At 55.6% G+C, this 17,963-nt stretch overlaps 1 protein-coding gene across 4 annotated transcripts in view; it reads left to right on the top strand.

The window, feature by feature from the left end:
- gps2 (G protein pathway suppressor 2) overlaps positions 1 to 17,963 on the top strand; it is an 80,301-nt gene that overhangs the window by 46,146 nt on the left and 16,192 nt on the right. For all 4 annotated transcript variants that reach the window (XM_072493514.1, XM_072493515.1, XM_072493512.1 and 1 more), the window contains exons 7-9: positions 6,475 to 6,643; positions 7,314 to 7,400; positions 11,366 to 11,445. In XM_072493514.1, the coding sequence (XP_072349615.1) occupies positions 6,475 to 6,643; positions 7,314 to 7,400; positions 11,366 to 11,445 (336 nt within the window). The remainder of the gene's footprint in view (positions 1 to 6,474; positions 6,644 to 7,313; positions 7,401 to 11,365; positions 11,446 to 17,963) is intronic.

The raw sequence follows: 17,963 nt of genomic DNA, 5'->3' as shown, positions 1-17,963 counted from the left end.
TCTGCCTCTCCCTATTCCTCTCTTTCTCTCTCTCACACTCTCTGCCTCTCCCTGTTCCTGTCTCTCTCTATCTCTCACACTATCTGCCTCTCCCTGTTCCTGTCTCTCTCTCTCTCACACTATCTGCCTCTCCCTGTTCCTCTCTCTCTCTCTCTCACACTATCTGCCTCTCCTTGTTCCTGTCTCTCTCTCTCTCTCTCACACTATCTGCCTCTCCCTGTTCCTGTCTCTCTCTCTCTCACACTCTCTGCCTCTCCCTGTTCCTGTCTCTCTCTCTCTCTCACACTATCTGCCTCTCCCTGTTCCTGTCTCTCTCTCACACTATCTGCCTCTCCCTGTTCCTGTCTCTCTCTCTCTCACACTATCTGCCTCTCCTTGTTCCTGTCTCTCTCTCTCTCTCACACTATCTGCCTCTCCCTGTTCCTGTCTCTCTCTATCTCTCACACTATCTGCCTCTCCCTGTTCCTGTCTCTCTCTCACACTATCTGCCTCTCCCTGTTCCTGTCTCTCTCTCTCTCTCACACTATCTGCCTCTCCCTGTTCCTGTCTCTCTCTCTCTCTCACACTATCTGCCTCTCCCTGTTCCTGTCTCTCTCTCTCTCACACTATCTGCCTCTCCCTGTTCCTCTCTCTCTCTCTCTCACACTCTCTGCCTCTCCCTGTTCCTGTCTCTCTCTCTCACACTATCTGCCTCTCCCTGTTCCTCTCTCTCTCTCTCTCTCTCTCACACGATCTGCCTCTCCCTGTTCCTGTCTCTCTCTCTCTCACACTATCTTCCTCTCCCTGTTCTTGTCTCTCTCTCTCACACTATCTGCCTCTCCCTGTTCCTCTCTCTCTCTCTCTCTCTCTCACACTATCTGCCTCTCCCTGTTCCTGTCTCTCTCACACTCTCTGCCTCTCCCTGTTCCTGTCTCTCTCTCTCACACTATCTGCCTCTCCCTGTTCCTCTCTCTCTCTCTCTCTCTCTCACACTATCTGCCTCTCCCTGTTCCTGTCTCTCTCTCTCTCTCACACTCTCTGCCTCTCCCTGTTCCTGTCTCTCTCTATCTCTCACACTATCTGCCTCTCCCTGTTCCTGTCTCTCTCTCTCTCACACTATCTGCCTCTCCCTGTTCCTGTCTCTCTCTCTCTCTCACACTATCTGCCTCTCCCTGTTCCTGTCTCTCTCTCTCTCTCACACTATCTGCCTCTCCCTGTTCCTGTCTGTCTCTCTCTCTCTCTCTCACACTATCTGCCTCTCCCTGTTCCTGTCTCTCTCTCTCTCTCTCTCTCGCTATCTGCCTCTCCCTGTTCCTGTTTCTCTCTCTCTCTCACTATCTGCCTCTCCCTGTTCCTGTCTCTCTCTCTCTCTCTCTCACACACTATCTGCCTCTCCCTGTTCCTGTCTCTCTCTCTCTCTCTCTCTCTCTCACACTATCTGCCTCTCCCTGTTCCTGTCTCTCTCTCTTTCTCTCACACTATCTGCCTCTCCCTGTTCCTCTCTCTCTCTCTCTCTCACTATCTGCCTCTCCCTGTTCCTGTCTCTCTCTCTCTCTCTCTCACACTATCTGCCTCTCCCTGTTCCTGTCTCTCTCTCTCACTATCTGCCTCTCCCTGTTCCTGTCTCTCTCTCTCGCTCACACTATCTGCCTCTCCCTGTTCCTGTCTCTCTCTCTCTCTCACACTATCTGCATCTCCCTCTTCCTGTTTCTCTCTCTTTCTCTTTCTCACACTATCTGCCTCTCCCTGTTCCTGTCTCTCTCTCTCTTCTCTCTCTCACACTATCTGCCTCTCCCTGTTCCTGTCTCTCTCTCTCTCTCTCTCTCACACACTATCTGCCTCTCCCTGTTCCTGTCTCTCTCTCTCACACTATCTGCCTCTCCCTGTTCCTGTCTCTCTCTCTCTCTCTCACTATCTGCCTCTCTCTCTTCCTCTCTTTCTCTCTCACACTATCTGCCTCTCCCTGTTCCTGTCTCTCTCTCTCTTCTCTCTCTCACACTATCTGCCTCTCCCTGGTCCTGTCTCTCTCTCTCTCTCTCTCTCTCTCACACTATCTGCCTCTCCCTGTTCCTGTCTCTCTCTCTCTCTCTCACACTATCTGTCTCTCTCTCTCTCACACTATCTGCCTCTCCCTGTTCCTGTCTCTCTCTCCATCTCAGTATCTGCCTCTCCCTGTTCCTGTCTCTCTCTCTCTCTGTCTCACACTATCTGCCTCTCCCTGTTCCTGTCTCTCTCTCTCTCTCTCTCTCACTATCTGCCTCTCCCTGTTCCTGTCTCTCTCTCTCTCTCTCTCTCTCTCACACACTATCTGCCTCTCCCTGTTCCTGTCTCTCTCTCTCTCTCTCTCCCTCTCTCTCTCTCACTATCTGCCTCTCGGTGATCCTGTCTCTCTCTCTCTCTCTCTCTCTCTCTCTCTCTCACTATCTGCCTCTCCCTGTTCCTGTCTCTCTCTCTCTCTCTCTCTCTCACACTATCTGCCTCTCCCTGTTCCTGTCTCTCTCTCTCTCTCTCTCTCTCTCTCTCACTATCTGCCTCTCCCTGATCCTGTCTCTCTCTCACACTATCTGCCTCTTTCTGATCTTCTCTCTCTCTCTCTCTCTGTCTCACACTATCTGCCTCTCCCTGTTCCTCTCTTCCTCTCTCTCTGTCTCACACTATCTGCCTCTCCCTGTTCCTGTCTCTCTCTCTCTCTCTCTCTCACACTATCTGCCTCTCCCTGTTCCTGTCTCTCTCTCTCTCTCTCACTATCTGCCTCTCCCTTTTCCTCTCTCTCTCTCTCTCTCTCTCTCTCTCTCTCTCTCACACTATCTGCCTCTCCCTGTTCCTGTCTCTCTCTCTCTCTCACTATCTGCCTCTCCCTGTTCCTGTCTCTCTCTCTCTCTCACTATCTGCCTCGCCCTGTTCCTGTCTCTCTCTCTCTCTCACACACTATCTGTCTCTCTCTCTCTCACACTATCTGCCTCTCCCTGTTCCTGTCTCTCTCTCCATCTCAGTATCTGCCTCTCCCTGTTCCTGTCTCTCTCTCTCTCTGTCTCACACTATCTGCCTCTCCCTGTTCCTGTCTCTCTCTCTCTCTCTCACACACTATCTGCCTCTCCCTGTTCCTGTCTCTCTCTCTCTCTCTCTCTCTCTCTCACACACTATCTGCCTCTCCCTGTTCCTGTCTCTCTCTCTTTCTCTCACACTATCTGCCACTCCCTGTTCCTCTCTCTCTCTCTCTCTCACTATCTGCCTCTCCCTGTTCCTGTCTCTCTCTCTCTCTCTCACACACTATCTGCCTCTCCCTGTTCCTGTCTCTCTCTCTCTCTCTCACACACTATCTGCCTCTCCCTGTTCCTGTCTCTCTCTCTCTCTCTCTCGCTATCTGCCTCTCCCTGTTCCTGTCTCTCTCTCTCACACTATCTGCCTCTCCCTGTTCCTGTCTCTCTCTCTCTCTCACTATCTGCCTCTCCATGTTCCTGTCTCTCTCTCTCTCTCACACACTATCTGCCTCTCCCTGTTCCTCTCTCTCTCTGTCTCTCACACTATCTGCCTCTCCCTGTTCCTGTCTCTCTCTCTCTCTCTCACACACTATCTGCCTCTCCCTGTTCCTGTCTCTCTCTCTCTCTCTCTCGCTATCTGCCTCTCCCTGTTCCTGTCTCTCTCTCTCACACTATCTGCCTCTCCCTGTTCCTGTCTCTCTCTCTCTCTCACTATCTGCCTCTCCATGTTCCTGTCTCTCTCTCTCTCTCACACACTATCTGCCTCTCCCTGTTCCTCTCTCTCTCTCTCTCTCTCTCTCTATCTCACTGTCTGCCTCTCCCTGTTCCTCTCTCTCTCTCTCACACTATCTGCCTCTCCCTGTTCCTGTCTCTCTCTCTCTCACACTATCTGCCTCTCCCTGTGTTCCTCTCTCTCTCTCTCTCTCTCTCTCACACTATCTGCCTCTCCCTGTTCCTGTCTCTCTCTCTCTCTCTCTCTCTCTCTCTCTCACACTATCTGCCTCTCCCTGTTCCTGTCTCTCTCTCTCTCTCTCTCTCACACTATCTGCCTCTCCCTGTTCCTGTCTCTCTCTCTCTCTCTCTCTCTCTCTCACACACTATCTGCCTCTCCCTGTTCCTGTCTCTCTCGCTCTCTCTCTCTCTCATACTATCTGCCTCTCCCTATTCCTCTCTCTCTCTATCTCTCACACACTCTCTGCCTCTCCCTGTTCCTGTCTCTCTCTCTCTCTCTCACACTATCTGCCTCTCCCTGTTCCTGTCTCTCTCTCTCTCTCACACTATCTGCCTCTCCCTGTTCCTCTCTCTCTCTCTCTCACACTATCTGCCTCTCCTTGTTCCTGTCTCTCTCTCTCTCTCACACTATCTGCCTCTCCCTGTTCCTGTCTCTCTCTCTCTCTCACACTATCTGCCTCTCCCTGTTCCTGTCTCTCTCTATCTCTCACACTATCTGCCTCTCCCTGTTCCTGTCTCTCTCTCTCTCACACTATCTGCCTCTCCCTGTTCCTGTCTCTCTCTCTCACACTATCTGCCTCTCCCTGTTCCTGTCTCTATCTCTCACACTCTCTGCCTCTCCCTGTTCCTGTCTCTCTCTCTCTCTCACACTATCTGCCTCTCCCTGTTCCTGTCTCTCTCTATCTCTCACACTATCTGCCTCTCCCTGTTCCTGTCTCTCTCTCTCTCACACTATCTGCCTCTCCCTGTTCCTGTCTCTCTCTCTATCTCTCACACTATCTGCCTCTCCCTGTTCCTGTCTCTCTCTCTCTCTCTCTCTCTGCCTCTCCCTGTTCCTGTCTCTCTCTCTCTCTCTCACACTATCTGCCTCTCCCTGTTCCTGTCTCTCTCTCTATCTCTCACACTATCTGCCTCTCCCTGTTCCTGTCTCTCTCTCTCTCACACTATCTGCCTCTCCCTGTTCCTGTCTCTCTCTCTATCTCTCACACTATCTGCCTCTCCCTGTTCCTGTCTCTCTCTATCTCTCACACTCTCTGCCTCTCCCTGTTCCTGTCTCTCTCTCTCTCACACTATCTGCCTGTCCCTGTTCCTGTCTCTCTCTCTATCTCTCACACTATCTGCCTCTCCCTGTTCCTGTCTCTCTCTCTCTCACACTCTCTGCCTCTCCCTGTTCCTGTCTCTCTCTATCTCTCACACTATCTGCCTCTCCCTGTTCCTGTCTCTCTCTATCTCTCACACTATCTGCCTCTCCCTGTTCCTGTCTCTCTCTCTATCTCTCACACTATCTGCCTCTCCCTGTTCCTGTCTCTCTCTATCTCTCACACTATCTGCCTCTCCCTGTTCCTGTCTCTCTCTCTCTCACACTATCTGCCTCTCCCTGTTCCTGTCTCTCTCTCTCTCACACTATCTGCCTCTCCCTGTTCCTGTCTCTCTCTCTATCTCTCACACTATCTGCCTCTCCCTGTTCCTGTCTCTCTCTCTCTCTCTCTCTCTCACACTATCTGCCTCTCCCTGTTCCTGTCTCTCTCTCTCTCACACTATCTGCCTCTCCCTGTTCCTGTCTCTCTCTCTATCTCTCACACTATCTGCCTCTCCCTGTTCCTGTCTCTCTCTCTCTCTCTCTCTCTCACACTATCTGCCTCTCCCTGTTCCTGTCTCTCTCTCTCTCTCACACTATCTGCCTCTCCCTGTTCCTGTCTCTCTCTCTCTCTCTCTCTCTCACACTATCTGCCTCTCCCTGTTCCTGTCTCTCTCTATCTCTCACACTATCTGCCTCTCCCTGTTCCTGTCTCTCTCTATCTCTCACACTATCTGCCTCTCCCTGTTCCTGTCTCTCTCTCTCTCACACTATCTGCCTCTCCCTGTTCCTGTCTCTCTCTCTATCTCTCACACTATCTGCCTCTCCCTGTTCCTGTCTCTCTCTCTCTCTCTCTCTCTCACACTATCTGCCTCTCCCTGTTCCTGTCTCTCTCTATCTCTCACACTATCTGCCTCTCCCTGTTCCTGTCTCTCTCTCTCTCTCTCTCTCTCACACTATCTGCCTCTCCCTGTTCCTGTCTCTCTCTCTCTCTCACACTATCTGCCTCTCCCTGTTCCTGTCTCTCTCTCTCTCTCACACTATCTGCCTCTCCCTGTTCCTGTCTCTCTCTATCTCTCACACTATCTGCCTCTCCCTGTTCCTGTCTCTCTCTCTCACACTATCTGCCTCTCCCTGTTCCTGTCTCTCTCTATCTCTCACACTCTCTGCCTCTCCCTGTTCCTGTCTCTCTCTATCTCTCACACTCTCTGCCTCTCCCTGTTCCTGTCTCTCTCTATCTCTCACACTATCTGCCTCTCCCTGTTCCTGTCTCTCTCTCTCTCACACTATCTGCCTCTCCCTGTTCCTGTCTCTCTCTCTATCTCTCACACTCTCTGCCTCTCCCTGTTCCTGTCTCTCTCTCTCTCTCACACTATCTGCCTCTCCCTGTTCCTGTCTCTCTCTCTCTCACACTATCTGCCTCTCCCTGTTCCTGTCTCTCTCAGTCTGTCTCTCTCTCTCACTCTCTTCTCATTCTCTCCGCAGAGCCGTGCGTTCACAGTCCAAGCTGGATTCCCAGCTGCACAGCCTGACCATGCTCAGTACCAGACAGCTCAATCAGGACACAGCAGTTACGCAGTCGGACAGACACAGCACGGCCCACCGTACGGAACGGGGCAGACAGTCACCTACGCCAGCAGCTCGCAGCTTCGAGGTGAGTCAATCATTCCTGCTGCTCCCGTGGCACAGGGTCACTGGACACTCACTCCCGAGTGTCTCCCTGCAGGCTGCAGTCCTGTGTCCCCCCCGCCCCCACCCACCCCCCCAAGGCTGGGCGCTGTAATATCCCTCTCTCTCCCCCTAGCCGCCACCAACCTCTCCCTCCATCCCACTGAAGCTCACCTTCTCTCCTCCCTAACACACACCACGTCATCCCGAGGGGGCACGGTAGCACAGCGATTAGCACTGCTGCCTCACAACTCCAGGGTCCCAGGTTCGATTCCGGCTTGGGTCACTGTCTGTGCGGAGTCTGCACATCCTCCCCGTGTCTGCGTGGGTTTCCTCCGGGTGCTCCGGTTTCCTCCCACAGTCCAAAGATGAGCAGGTTAGGTGGATTGGCCGTGATAAATTGCCCTTAGTGTCCAAAAAGGTTAGGTGGGGTTACGGGGATAGGGTGGAGGTGTGGGTTTGGGTAGGGTGCTCTTTCCAAGGGCCGGTGCAGACTCGATGGGCCCAATGGCCTCCTGCACTGTAGATTCTATGATCTCCTGATGTGGGTCCGTGGCGAATCCTGCCTGTCATTTTCGCCGTGTTCACCTTTGTTTCGGGTGATCTCCGAATGCAAGTTGTTGTCCAGCTGACCCCTTGTTTTTTTTCCCCCACAGGGCCTTCTGCATTCCAGGCGATATCAGCTTACCTCCCACACCAGCAGACTGCATACGCTGTTCACGGCCACTTCACCCCACAACAAGGTAACAAGAGAGTCTGCCGGCTGACGCTGCTGTCTGTCGTGTCCCAACGGTGTGGCCAGCAGGTCCTGACCATTCGCTATTCGACCGTGTGGGTGATGACAGTTCAGCCCAGCCCCTTCCTCACCTTGAAGCCACCTTGTCTGCGTCCGCATTCTGCCCACAGAATTCTCCTCCTCTTTCACATTTTCTCCCAAATTTACACCCACCAACAATAATCAGTAACAAATATGCCAATCCCCAGATCAATAAGAACGATCCCATCCGCCCACCAAACCCCAGACATTAGCCCGCATGTTAACATAAACAATGCCAAAAAGGAGTCAGGAATCGCCCGTAGTCACCATTAATACACCCATCGCACCCCCCCCCCCAATGTTCGATGTTATCCAGTTCTCGAAAGTGCAGAATGAATAATGCCCATGAATTGCAGAACCCCTCCGTCCTTCCCCTCAGTAACCTAACCTTCTCAAGAGTCAAGAATTCCAGCAGATCCCCCCCCGCCCGCCACGCCAGGGCACAGAACATAGAACATTACAGCACGGTACAGGTCCTTAGGCCCTCGATGTTGCGCCGACCTGTGAAACCACTCTAAAGCCCATCTACACTATTCCCTTATCGTCCATATGTCTGTCCAATGACCATTCGAATGTCCTTAGTGTTGGTGAGTCCACTACTGTTGCAGGCAGGGCATTCCACGCCCTTGCTACTCTCTGAGTAAAGAACCTACCTCTGACATCTGTCTCATATGTATCTCCCCTCAATTTAAAGCTATGTCCCCTCGTGCTGGACATCACCATCCGAGGAAAAAGGCTCTCACTGTCCATCCTATCCAATCCTCTGATTGCTCTCCAACCTGCTATCAGGATCCGGCTTCGGGCGATCAACGAGGTGAAGGCTACAACATCGGCCTCCGTGCCCGTTTCCAACCCCGGCTGGTCCGACACCCCGAGTATGGCCTCCCGGGGGCCCGGGTCCAGTTTCATGTGCACCACTTTAGAAATTACCCGAAAAACCTCCTTCCAGGAATCCTCCGGATTCTGGGGTTCTGGTCGGCATAGGCTTGGAGGGCCAAAGGGCCTGTTCCTGTGCTGTACATTTCTTTGTTCTTTGTTCTCCAGCTTTGGGCAGGACCAAAACATATGAACGTGATTAGCCCCCTGCAACGTTCACACACATCTTCTACTCCTTCAAAGAATCGGCTCATCCTCACCCTCGTGAGGTGCGCTCTGTATCCCACCTTCAGCTGTATCAGCCCCAACCTCGCGCACGAGGTGAAGGCGTTCACTCTCCGGAGCACCTCACACCAGAACCCCTCCTCCATATCCTCTCCCAACTCCTACTCCCACTTTGCTTTGATCCCCTCCAGTGATGCCTTCTCCTCTTCCAAAATAGCTCCGTAAACCGCTGACATGACCCCCTTCTCCAGTCCCCCTGTCGTCAGCACCTCCAGCAATGTGGAGGCCGGCTCCACCGGGAAGCTCTATCTCCTTTCTGGCAAAATCCCGAACCTGAATGTATCTAAACATTTCCCCCTGCTCCAGCCCATTCTTCGCTCCCAGCTCCTTCAATCCTGCAAACCGACCCCATAGAAACAAATCTTTTAGCGTCTTACTCCCCTTCTCCCATTTCCGAAAATTTCCATCCCACCTCCCTGGCTCAAAGCTGTGGTTCCCCCGAATCGGCATTTCCCTCGACCCTAAACCCAACCCGAAGTGTTGGCGAAACTGCCTCCAAATTCTCAATGAAGCTATTATTACCGGACTCCCTGAGTATTTCCACGGGGCCATCGGGAGCGGCGCTGTTGCTCGTGCCTTCAATCCTGTCGCCCTGCACAAACTCTCCTCCATTCTGACCCACTGGGAATCAACCCCTCTGACCCAGCTCCGCACCGTCTCCACATTCACAGCAGCCACTTTTAACTGTTCGTCGTATCTGATAAAATCTCAGATCGATTGACCAGTGTATTAATCAAATGTTTCAGGGAAACACGGTGGCGCAGTGGTTAGCGCTGCTGCCTCACGGCGCTGAGGTCCCAGGTTCGATTCCGGCTCTGGGTCACAGTCCGTGTGGAGTTTGAACATCCTCCCCGTGTCTGCGTGGGTCTTGCCCCCACAACCCGAAAGATGTCAGCATTAACGAGGTAAACAAAGGGCGAACCAAGTGTAAAATCTAACCAAGTTCAATAATATTAACCCTGAAGTTATCCAAATATCATTCACAAAAGGTGCCCGTCGCTCTGTGGGTCCAGTTCTCAGAGTCTCTCCTTCCTCAGGGTCTTGGTGCGAAGGTGGGTCTCGCTGGCTGCTGTAACAAAGAAAAGTACAGCACAGGAACAGGCCCTTCAGCCCTCCAAGCCCGTGCCGACCATGCTGCCCGTCTAACCTAAAACCTTCTACACTTCCTGGGTCCGTATCCCTCTATTCCCATCCTATTCATGTATTTGTCAAGATACCCCTTAAATGTCACTATCGTCCCTGCTTCCACCACCTCCTCCGGTAGCGAGTTCCAGGCACCCACTACCCTCTGCGTAAAAAACTTGCCTCGTACATCTCCTCTAAACCTTGCCCCTCTCACCTTAAACCTATGCCCCCTAGTAATTGACTCCTCTACCCCGGGGAAAAGCCTCTGACTATCCACTCTGTCTATGCCCCTCATAATTTTGTATACCTCTATCAGGTCGCCCCTCAACGTCCGTTGTTCCGGTGAGAACAAACCGAGTTTATTCAACCGCTCCTCATTGCTAATGCCCTCCATACCAGGCAACATCCTGGTAAATCTCTTCTGCACCCTCTCTAAAGCCTCCACATCCTTCTGGTACTGTGGCGACCAGAATTGAACACTATACTCCAAGTGTCGCCTAACTAAGATTCTATACAGCTGCAACATGACTTACCAGTTTTTATACTCAATGCCCCGGCCAATGAAGGCAAGCATGCCGTATGCCTTCTTGACTACCTTCTCCACCTGTGTTGCCCCTTTCAGTGACCTGTGGACCTGTACTCCTAGATCTCTCTGACTTTCAATACTCTTGAGGGTTCTACCATTCACTGTATATTCCCTACCTGCATTAGACCTTCCAAAATGCATTACCTCACATTTGTCCAGATTAAACTCCATCCGCCATCTCTCCGCCCAAGTCTCCAAACAATCTAAATCCTGCTGTATCCTCTGACAGTCCTCATCGCTATCCGCAATTCCACCAACCTTTGTGTCGTCTGCAAACTTACTAATCAGACCAGTTACATTTTCCTCCAAATCATTTCTATATACTACAAAGAGCAAAGGTCCCAACACTGATCCCTGTGGAACACCACTGGTCACAGCCCTCCAATTAGAAAAGCATCCTTCCATTGCTACTCTCTGCCTTCTATGGCCTAGCCAGTTCTGTATCCACCTTGCCAGCTCACCCCTGATCCCGTGTGACTTCACCTTTTGTACTAGTCTACCATGAGGGACCTTGTCAAAGGCCTTACTGAAGTCCATATAGACAACATCCACTGCCCTACCTGCATCAATCAACTTTGTTCTTTGAGTTCTGGGTGCCCCAAAGTCTGGCTCGATCTGGACTACCCAAAACAAATCGGCCCGTACCGATCAAATCGAAGATCTCCTGATGTGTGATTGACGGGGCAGGTTCAGACACATTCCACCAGTCTGTCTCTGGGCTGGCCAAGTCCGAACTCCCATCATCCTGCCGGAGGGTGACTGCAGTTTGTTTTCAAACGTCCAACTCTTCAATTTAAAATATCCAATTTAATCGAGCTCAAAGCTTGGCCCTGTCGGGTGACGACACAACCAAATCTTACTGATTTGCCGCTCGCCAAGCGGCCTGTGGCTAGTGGCAGGAGAGTTTCACAACTTTGATTCCTTATTTATCATTAACTGGTCTTTTGGGTGATTGAAGTCGCCGGTCTTTGGTTCCTGCTCCAGATTCTCATCCACATCTTCCTTTCTCGTCACACCAGGCTTCATAGCCCCGAGTACAGCCATCCCACTGCAGAAACAGCTGGAACACGCAAACCAACAATCTGGATTCACGGACTCGGTACGTAGTCCTCCCCCGGACGAATTCTCATGTCGCCGTTCAGCCCAATCGGGGTCGGGCAAGCAGATCGATCCCAGCCCAAGATTTCTTTCTGCAAACGACATTATTGTACACGCTCCCAATGGAGTTATGTGACCAAGTCGACTGGGGAACAGGCTGGATTTGGGAGCAGCGTGTGACCGAGCCGAGTGGGGAACAGGCTGGATTTGGGAGCAGCGTGTGACCGAGCCGACTGGGGAACAGGCGGGATTTGGGAGCAGCGTGTGACAGGGCCGAGTGGGGAACAGGCTGGATTTGGGAGCAGTGTGTGACCGAGCCGAGTGGGGAACAGGCTGGATTTGGGAGCAGCGTGTGACCGAGCCGCCTGGGGAACAGGCTGGATTTGGGAGCAGCGTGTGACCGAGCCAACTGGGGAACAGGCTGGATTTGGGAGCAGCGTGTGACCGAGCTGACTGGGGAACAGGCTGGATTTGGGAGCAGCGTGTGACCGAGCTGACTGGGGAACAGGCCGGATTTGGGAGCAGCGTGTGACGGAGCCGACTGGGGAACAGGCCGGATTTGGGAGCAGCGTGTGACGGAGCCGACTGGGGAACAGGCTGGATTTGGGAGCAGCGTGTGACCGAGCTGACTGGGGAACAGGCTGGATTTGGGAGCAGCGTGTGACCGAGCTGACTGGGGAACAGGCCGGATTTGGGAGCAGCGTGTGACCGAGCCGCCTGGGGAACAGGCTGGATTTGGGAGCAGCGTGTGACCGAGCCGACTGGGGAACAGGCTGGATTTGGGAGCAGCGTGTGACCAAGCTGACTGGGGAACAGGCTGGATTTGGGAGCAGCGAGTGACCGAGCTGACTGGGGAACAGGCTGGATTTGGGAGCAGCGTGTGACCGAGCCAACTGGGGAACAGGCCGGATTTGGGAGCAGCGTGTGACCGAGCTGACTGGGGAACAGGCTGGATTTGGGAGCAGCGTGTGACCGAGCTGACTGGGGAACAGGCCGGATTTGGGAGCAGCGTGTGACCGAGCCGCCTGGGGAACAGGCTGGATTTGGGAGCAGCGTGTGACCGAGCCGACTGGGGAACAGGCTGGATTTGGGAGCAGCGTGTGACCAAGCTGACTGGGGAACAGGCTGGATTTGGGAGCAGCGAGTGACCGAGCTGACTGGGGAACAGGCTGGATTTGGGAGCAGCGTGTGACCGAGCCAACTGGGGAACAGGCCGGATTTGGGAGCAGCGTGTGACCGAGCTGACTGGGGAACAGGCTGGATTTGGGAGCAGCGTGTGACCGAGCTGACTGGGGGACAGGCTGGATTTGGGAGCAGCGTGTGACCGAGCTGACTGGGGAACAGGCTGGATTTGGGAGCAGCATGTCACAGGGCCGACTGGGGATCAGGCCGGATTTGGGAGCAACGTGTGACCGAGCCGACTGGGGAACAGGCTGGATTTGGGAGCAGCGTGTGACCGAGCTGACTGGGGAACAGGCGGGATTTGGGAGCAACGTGTGACCGGGCCGACTGGGGAACAGGCTGGATTTGGGAACAGCGTGTGACCGAGCTGACTGGGGAACAGGCTGGATTTGGGAGCAGCGTGTGACCGAGCCGAGTGGGGAACAGGCTGGATTTGGGAGCAGCGTGTGTCCGAGCTGACTGGGGAACAGGCTGGATTTGGGAGCAGCGTGTGACCGAGCCGACTGGGGAACAGGCTGGATTTGGGAGCAGTGTGTGACCGAGCCGACTGGGGAACAGGCTGGATTTGGGAGCAGCGTATGACCGAGCTGACTGGGGAACAGGCCGGGTTTGGGAGCAGCGTGTGAATGAGCCGACTGGGGAACAGGCGGGATTTGGGAGCAACGTGTGACCGAGCCAACTGGGGAACAGGCTGGATTTGGGAGCAGCGTGTGACCGAGCCGAGTGGGGAACAGGCGGGATTTGGGAGCAACGTGTGACCGAGCCAACTGGGGACCAGGCTGGATTTGGGAGCAGCGTCTGACCGAGCCGACTGGGGAACAGGCTGGATTTGGGAGCAGCGTCTGACCGAGCCGACTGGGGACAGGCTGGATTTGGGAGCAGCGTGTGACCGAGACGACTGGGGAACAGGCGGGATTTGGGAGCATTGTGTGACCGAGCCGCCTGGGGAACAGGCTGGATTTGGGAGCAGCGTGTGACCGAGCCGACTGGGGAACAGGCTGGATTTGGGAGCAGCGTGTGACCGAGCCGACTGGGGAACAGGCTGGATTTGGGAGCAGCGTGTGACCGAGCCGACTGGGGGACAGGCTGGATTTGGGAGCAGCGTGTGACCGAGCTGACTGGGGAACAGGCTGGATTTGGGAGCAGCGTGTGACCGAGCCAACTGGGGAACAGGCTGGATTTGGGAGCAGCGTGTGACCAAGCTGACTGGGGAACAGGCTGGATTTGGGAGCAGCGAGTGACCGAGCTGACTGGGGAACAGGCTGGATTTGGGAGCAGCGTGTGACCGAGCCAACTGGGGAACAGGCCGGATTTGGGAGCAGCGTGTGACCGAGCTGACTGGGGAACAGGCTGGATTTGGGAGCAGCGTGTGACCGAGCTGACTGGGGGACAGGCTGGATTTGGGAGCAGCGTGTGACCGAGCTGACTGGGGAACAGGCTGGATTTGGGAGCAGCATGTCACAGGGCCGACTGGGGAACAGGCCGGATTTGGGAGCAACGTGTGACCGAGCCGACTGGGGAACAGGCTGGATTTGGGAGCAGCGTGTGACCGAGCCGACTGGGGAACAGGCTGGATTTGGGAGCAGCGTGTGACCGAGCTGACTGGGGAACAGGCTGGATTTGGGAGCAGCGTGTGACCGAGCCGAGTGGGGAACAGGCTGGATTTGGGAGCAGCGTGTGACCGAGCCGAGTGGGGAACAGGCTGGATTTGGGAGCAGCGTGTGACCGAGCTGACTGGGGAACAGGCTGGATTTGGGAGCAGCGTGTGACCGAGCCGACTGGGGAACAGGCTGGATTTGGGAGCAGCGTGTGACCGAGCCGACTGGGGAACAGGCTGGATTTAGGAGCAGTGTGTGACCGAGCCGACTGGGGAACAGGCTGGATTTGGGAGCAGCGTATGACCGAGCTGACTGGGGAACAGGCCGGATTTGGGCGCAGCGTGTGAATGAGCCGACTGGGGAACAGGCGGGATTTGGGAGCAACGTGTGACCGAGCCAACTGGGGAACAGGCTGGATTTGGGAACAGCGTCTGACCGAGCCGACTGGGGAACAGGCTGGATTTGGGAGCAGCGTGTGACCGAGACGACTGGGGAACAGACTGGATTTGGGAGCATTGTGTGACCGAGCCGCCTGGGGAACAGGCTGGATTTGGGAGCAGCGTGTGACCGAGCCAACTGGGGAACAGGCTGGATTTGGGAGCAGCGTGTGACCAAGCTGACTGGGGAACAGGCTGGATTTGGGAGCAGCGAGTGACCGAGCTGACTGGGGAACAGGCTGAATTTGGGAGCAGCGTGTGACCGAGCCAACTGGGGAACAGGCCGGATTTGGGAGCAGCGTGTGACCGAGCTGACTGGGGAACAGGCTGGATTTGGGAGCAGCGTGTGACCGAGCTGACTGGGGGACAGGCTGGATTTGGGAGCAGCGTGTGACCGAGCTGACTGGGGAACAGGCTGGATTTGGGAGCAGCATGTCACAGGGCCGACTGGGGAACAGGCCGGATTTGGGAGCAACGTGTGACCGAGCTGACTGGGGAACAGGCTCGATTTGGGAGCAGCGTGTGACCGAGCCGAGTGGGGAACAGGCTGGATTTGGGAGCAGCGTGTGACCGAGCCGACTGGGGACAGGCTGGATTTGGGAGCAGCGTGTCCGAGTCGACTGGGGAACAGGCGGGATTTGGGAGCAGCGTGTGACCGAGCCGAGTGGGGAACAGGCTGGATTTGGGAGCAGCGTGTGACAGGGCCGACTGGGGAACAGGCTGGATTTGGGAGCAGCGTGTGACCGAGCTGACTGGGGAACAGGCTGGATTTGGGAGCAGCGTGTGACCGAGCCGACTGGGGAACAGGCTGGATTTGGGAGCAGCGTGTGTCCGAGCTGACTGGGGATCAGGCCGGATTTGGGAGCAGCGTGTGACCGAGCTGACTGGGGAACAGGCTGGATTTGGGAGCAGCGTGTGACCGAGCCGACTGGGGAACAGGCTGGATTTGGGAGCAGCGTGTGACCGAGCTGACTGGGGAACAGGCTGGATTTGGGAGCAGCGTGTGACCGAGCCGACTGGGGAACAGGCGGGATTTGGGAGCAGCCTGTGACCGAGCTGACTGGGGAACAGGCTGGATTTGGGAGCAGCGTCTGACTGAGCCGACTGGGGAACAGGCTGGTTTTGGGAGCAGCGTGTGACTGAGCTGACTGGGGAACAGGCTGGATTTGCGAGCAGCATGTGAACGAGCTGACTGGGGAACAGGCTGGATTTGGGAACAGCGTGTGACAGAGCTGACTGGGGAACAGGCTGGATTTGGGAGCAGCCTGTGACCGAGCTGACTGGGGAACAGACTTGATTTGGGAGCAGCGTGTGATGGGCCGACTGGGGAACAGGCTGGATTTGGGAACAGCGTGTGACCGAGCTGACTGGGGAACAGGCTGGATTTGGGAGCAGCGTGTGACCGAGCTGACTGGGGAACAGGCTCGATTTGGGAGCAGCGTGTGACCGAGCCGAGTGGGGAACAGGCTGGATTTGGGAGCAGCGTGTGACCGAGCCGACGGGGAACAGGCTGGATTTGGGAGCAGCTTGTGACCGAGCCGACTGGGGAACAGGCGGGATTTGGGAGCAGCGTGTGACAGGGCCGACTGGGGAACAGGCTGGATTTGGGAGCAGCGTGTGACCGAGCCGAGTGGGGAACAGGCTGGATTTGGGAGCAGCGTGTGACTGAGCCGACTGGGGAACAGGCTGGATTTGGGAGCAGCGTGTGACCGAACTGACTGGGGAACAGGCTGGATTTGGGAGCAGCGTGTGACCGAGCTGACTGGGGAACAGGCTGGATTTGGGAGCAGCGTGTGACCGAGCCGACTGGGGAAAAGGCTGGATTTGGGAGCAGCATGTGACCGAGCCGACTGGGGAACAGGCGGGATTTGGGAGCAGCGTGAGACCGAGCCGACTTGGGAACAGGCCGGATTTAGGAGCAGCCTGTGACCGAGCTGACTGGGGAACAGGCTGGATTTGGGAGCAGCATGTGACCGAGCCGACTGGGGAACAGGCCGGATTTGGGAGCAGCGTGTGACTGAGCCGACTGGGGAACAGGCTGGTTTTGGGAGCAGCGTGTGACCGAGCTGACTGGGGATCAGGCCGGATTTGGGAGCAGCGTGTGACTGAGCTGACTGGGGAACAGGCTGGATTTGGGAGCAGCGTGTGACCGAGCTGACAGGGGAACAGGCGGGATTTGGGAGCAGCGTGTGACCGAGCCGCCTGGGGAACAGGCTGGATTTGGGAGCAGCGTGTGACCGAGCCGACTGGGGAACAGGCTGGATTTGGGAGCAGCGTGTGACCAAGCTGACTGGGGAACAGGCTGGATTTGGGAGCAGCGTGTGACCGAGCTGACTGGGGAACAGGCTGGATTTGGGAGCAGCGTGTGACCGAGCTGACTGGGGAACAGGCTGGATTTGGGAGCAGCATGTTACAGGGCCGACTGGGGATCAGGCCGGATTTGGGAGCAACGTGTGACCGAGCCGACTGGGGAACAGGCTGGATTTGGGAGCAACGTGTGACCGGGCCGACTGGGGAACAGGCTGGATTTGGGAACAGCGTGTGACCGAGCTGACTGGGGAACAGGCTGGATTTGGGAGCAGCGTGTGACCGAGCCGAGTGGGGAACAGGCTGGATTTGGGAGCAGCGTGTGTCCGAGCTGACTGGGGAACAGGCTGGATTTGGGAGCAGCGTGTGACCGAGCCGACTGGGGAACAGGCTGGATTTGGGAGCAGTGTATGACCGAGCCGACTGGGGAACAGGCTGGATTTGGGAGCAGCGTGTGACCGAGCTGACTGGGGAACAGGCTGGATTTGGGAGCAGCATGTCACAGGGCCGACTGGGGAACAGGCCGGATTTGGGAGCAGCGTATGACCGAGCTGACTGGGGAACAGGCCGGATTTGGGAGCAGCGTGTGAATGAGCCGACTGGGGAACAGGCGGGATTTGGGAGCAACGTGTGACCGAGCCAACTGGGGAACAGGCTGGATTTGGGAACAGCGTCTGACCGAGCCGACTGGGGAACAGGCTGGATTTGGGAGCAGCGTGTGACCGAGCTGACTGGGGAACAGGCTCGATTTGGGAGCAGCGTGTGACCGAGCCGAGTGGGGAACAGGCTGGATTTGGGAGCAGCGTGTGACCGAGCCGACTGGGAACAGGCTGGATTTGGGAGCAGCTTGTGACCGAGCCGACTGGGGAACAGGCGGGATTTGGGAGCAGCGTGTGACAGGGCCGACTGGGGAACAGGCTGGATTTGGGAGCAGCGTGTGACCGAGCCGAGTGGGGAACAGGCTGGATTTGGGAGCAGCGTGTGACTGAGCCGAC

The sequence above is a fragment of the Scyliorhinus torazame genome, chromosome 31, assembly GCF_047496885.1.
Source record: "Scyliorhinus torazame isolate Kashiwa2021f chromosome 31, sScyTor2.1, whole genome shotgun sequence".
NCBI classification, from domain to species: domain Eukaryota; kingdom Metazoa; phylum Chordata; class Chondrichthyes; order Carcharhiniformes; family Scyliorhinidae; genus Scyliorhinus; species Scyliorhinus torazame.
This window is presented reverse-complemented; position numbering and strand designations above follow the sequence as displayed.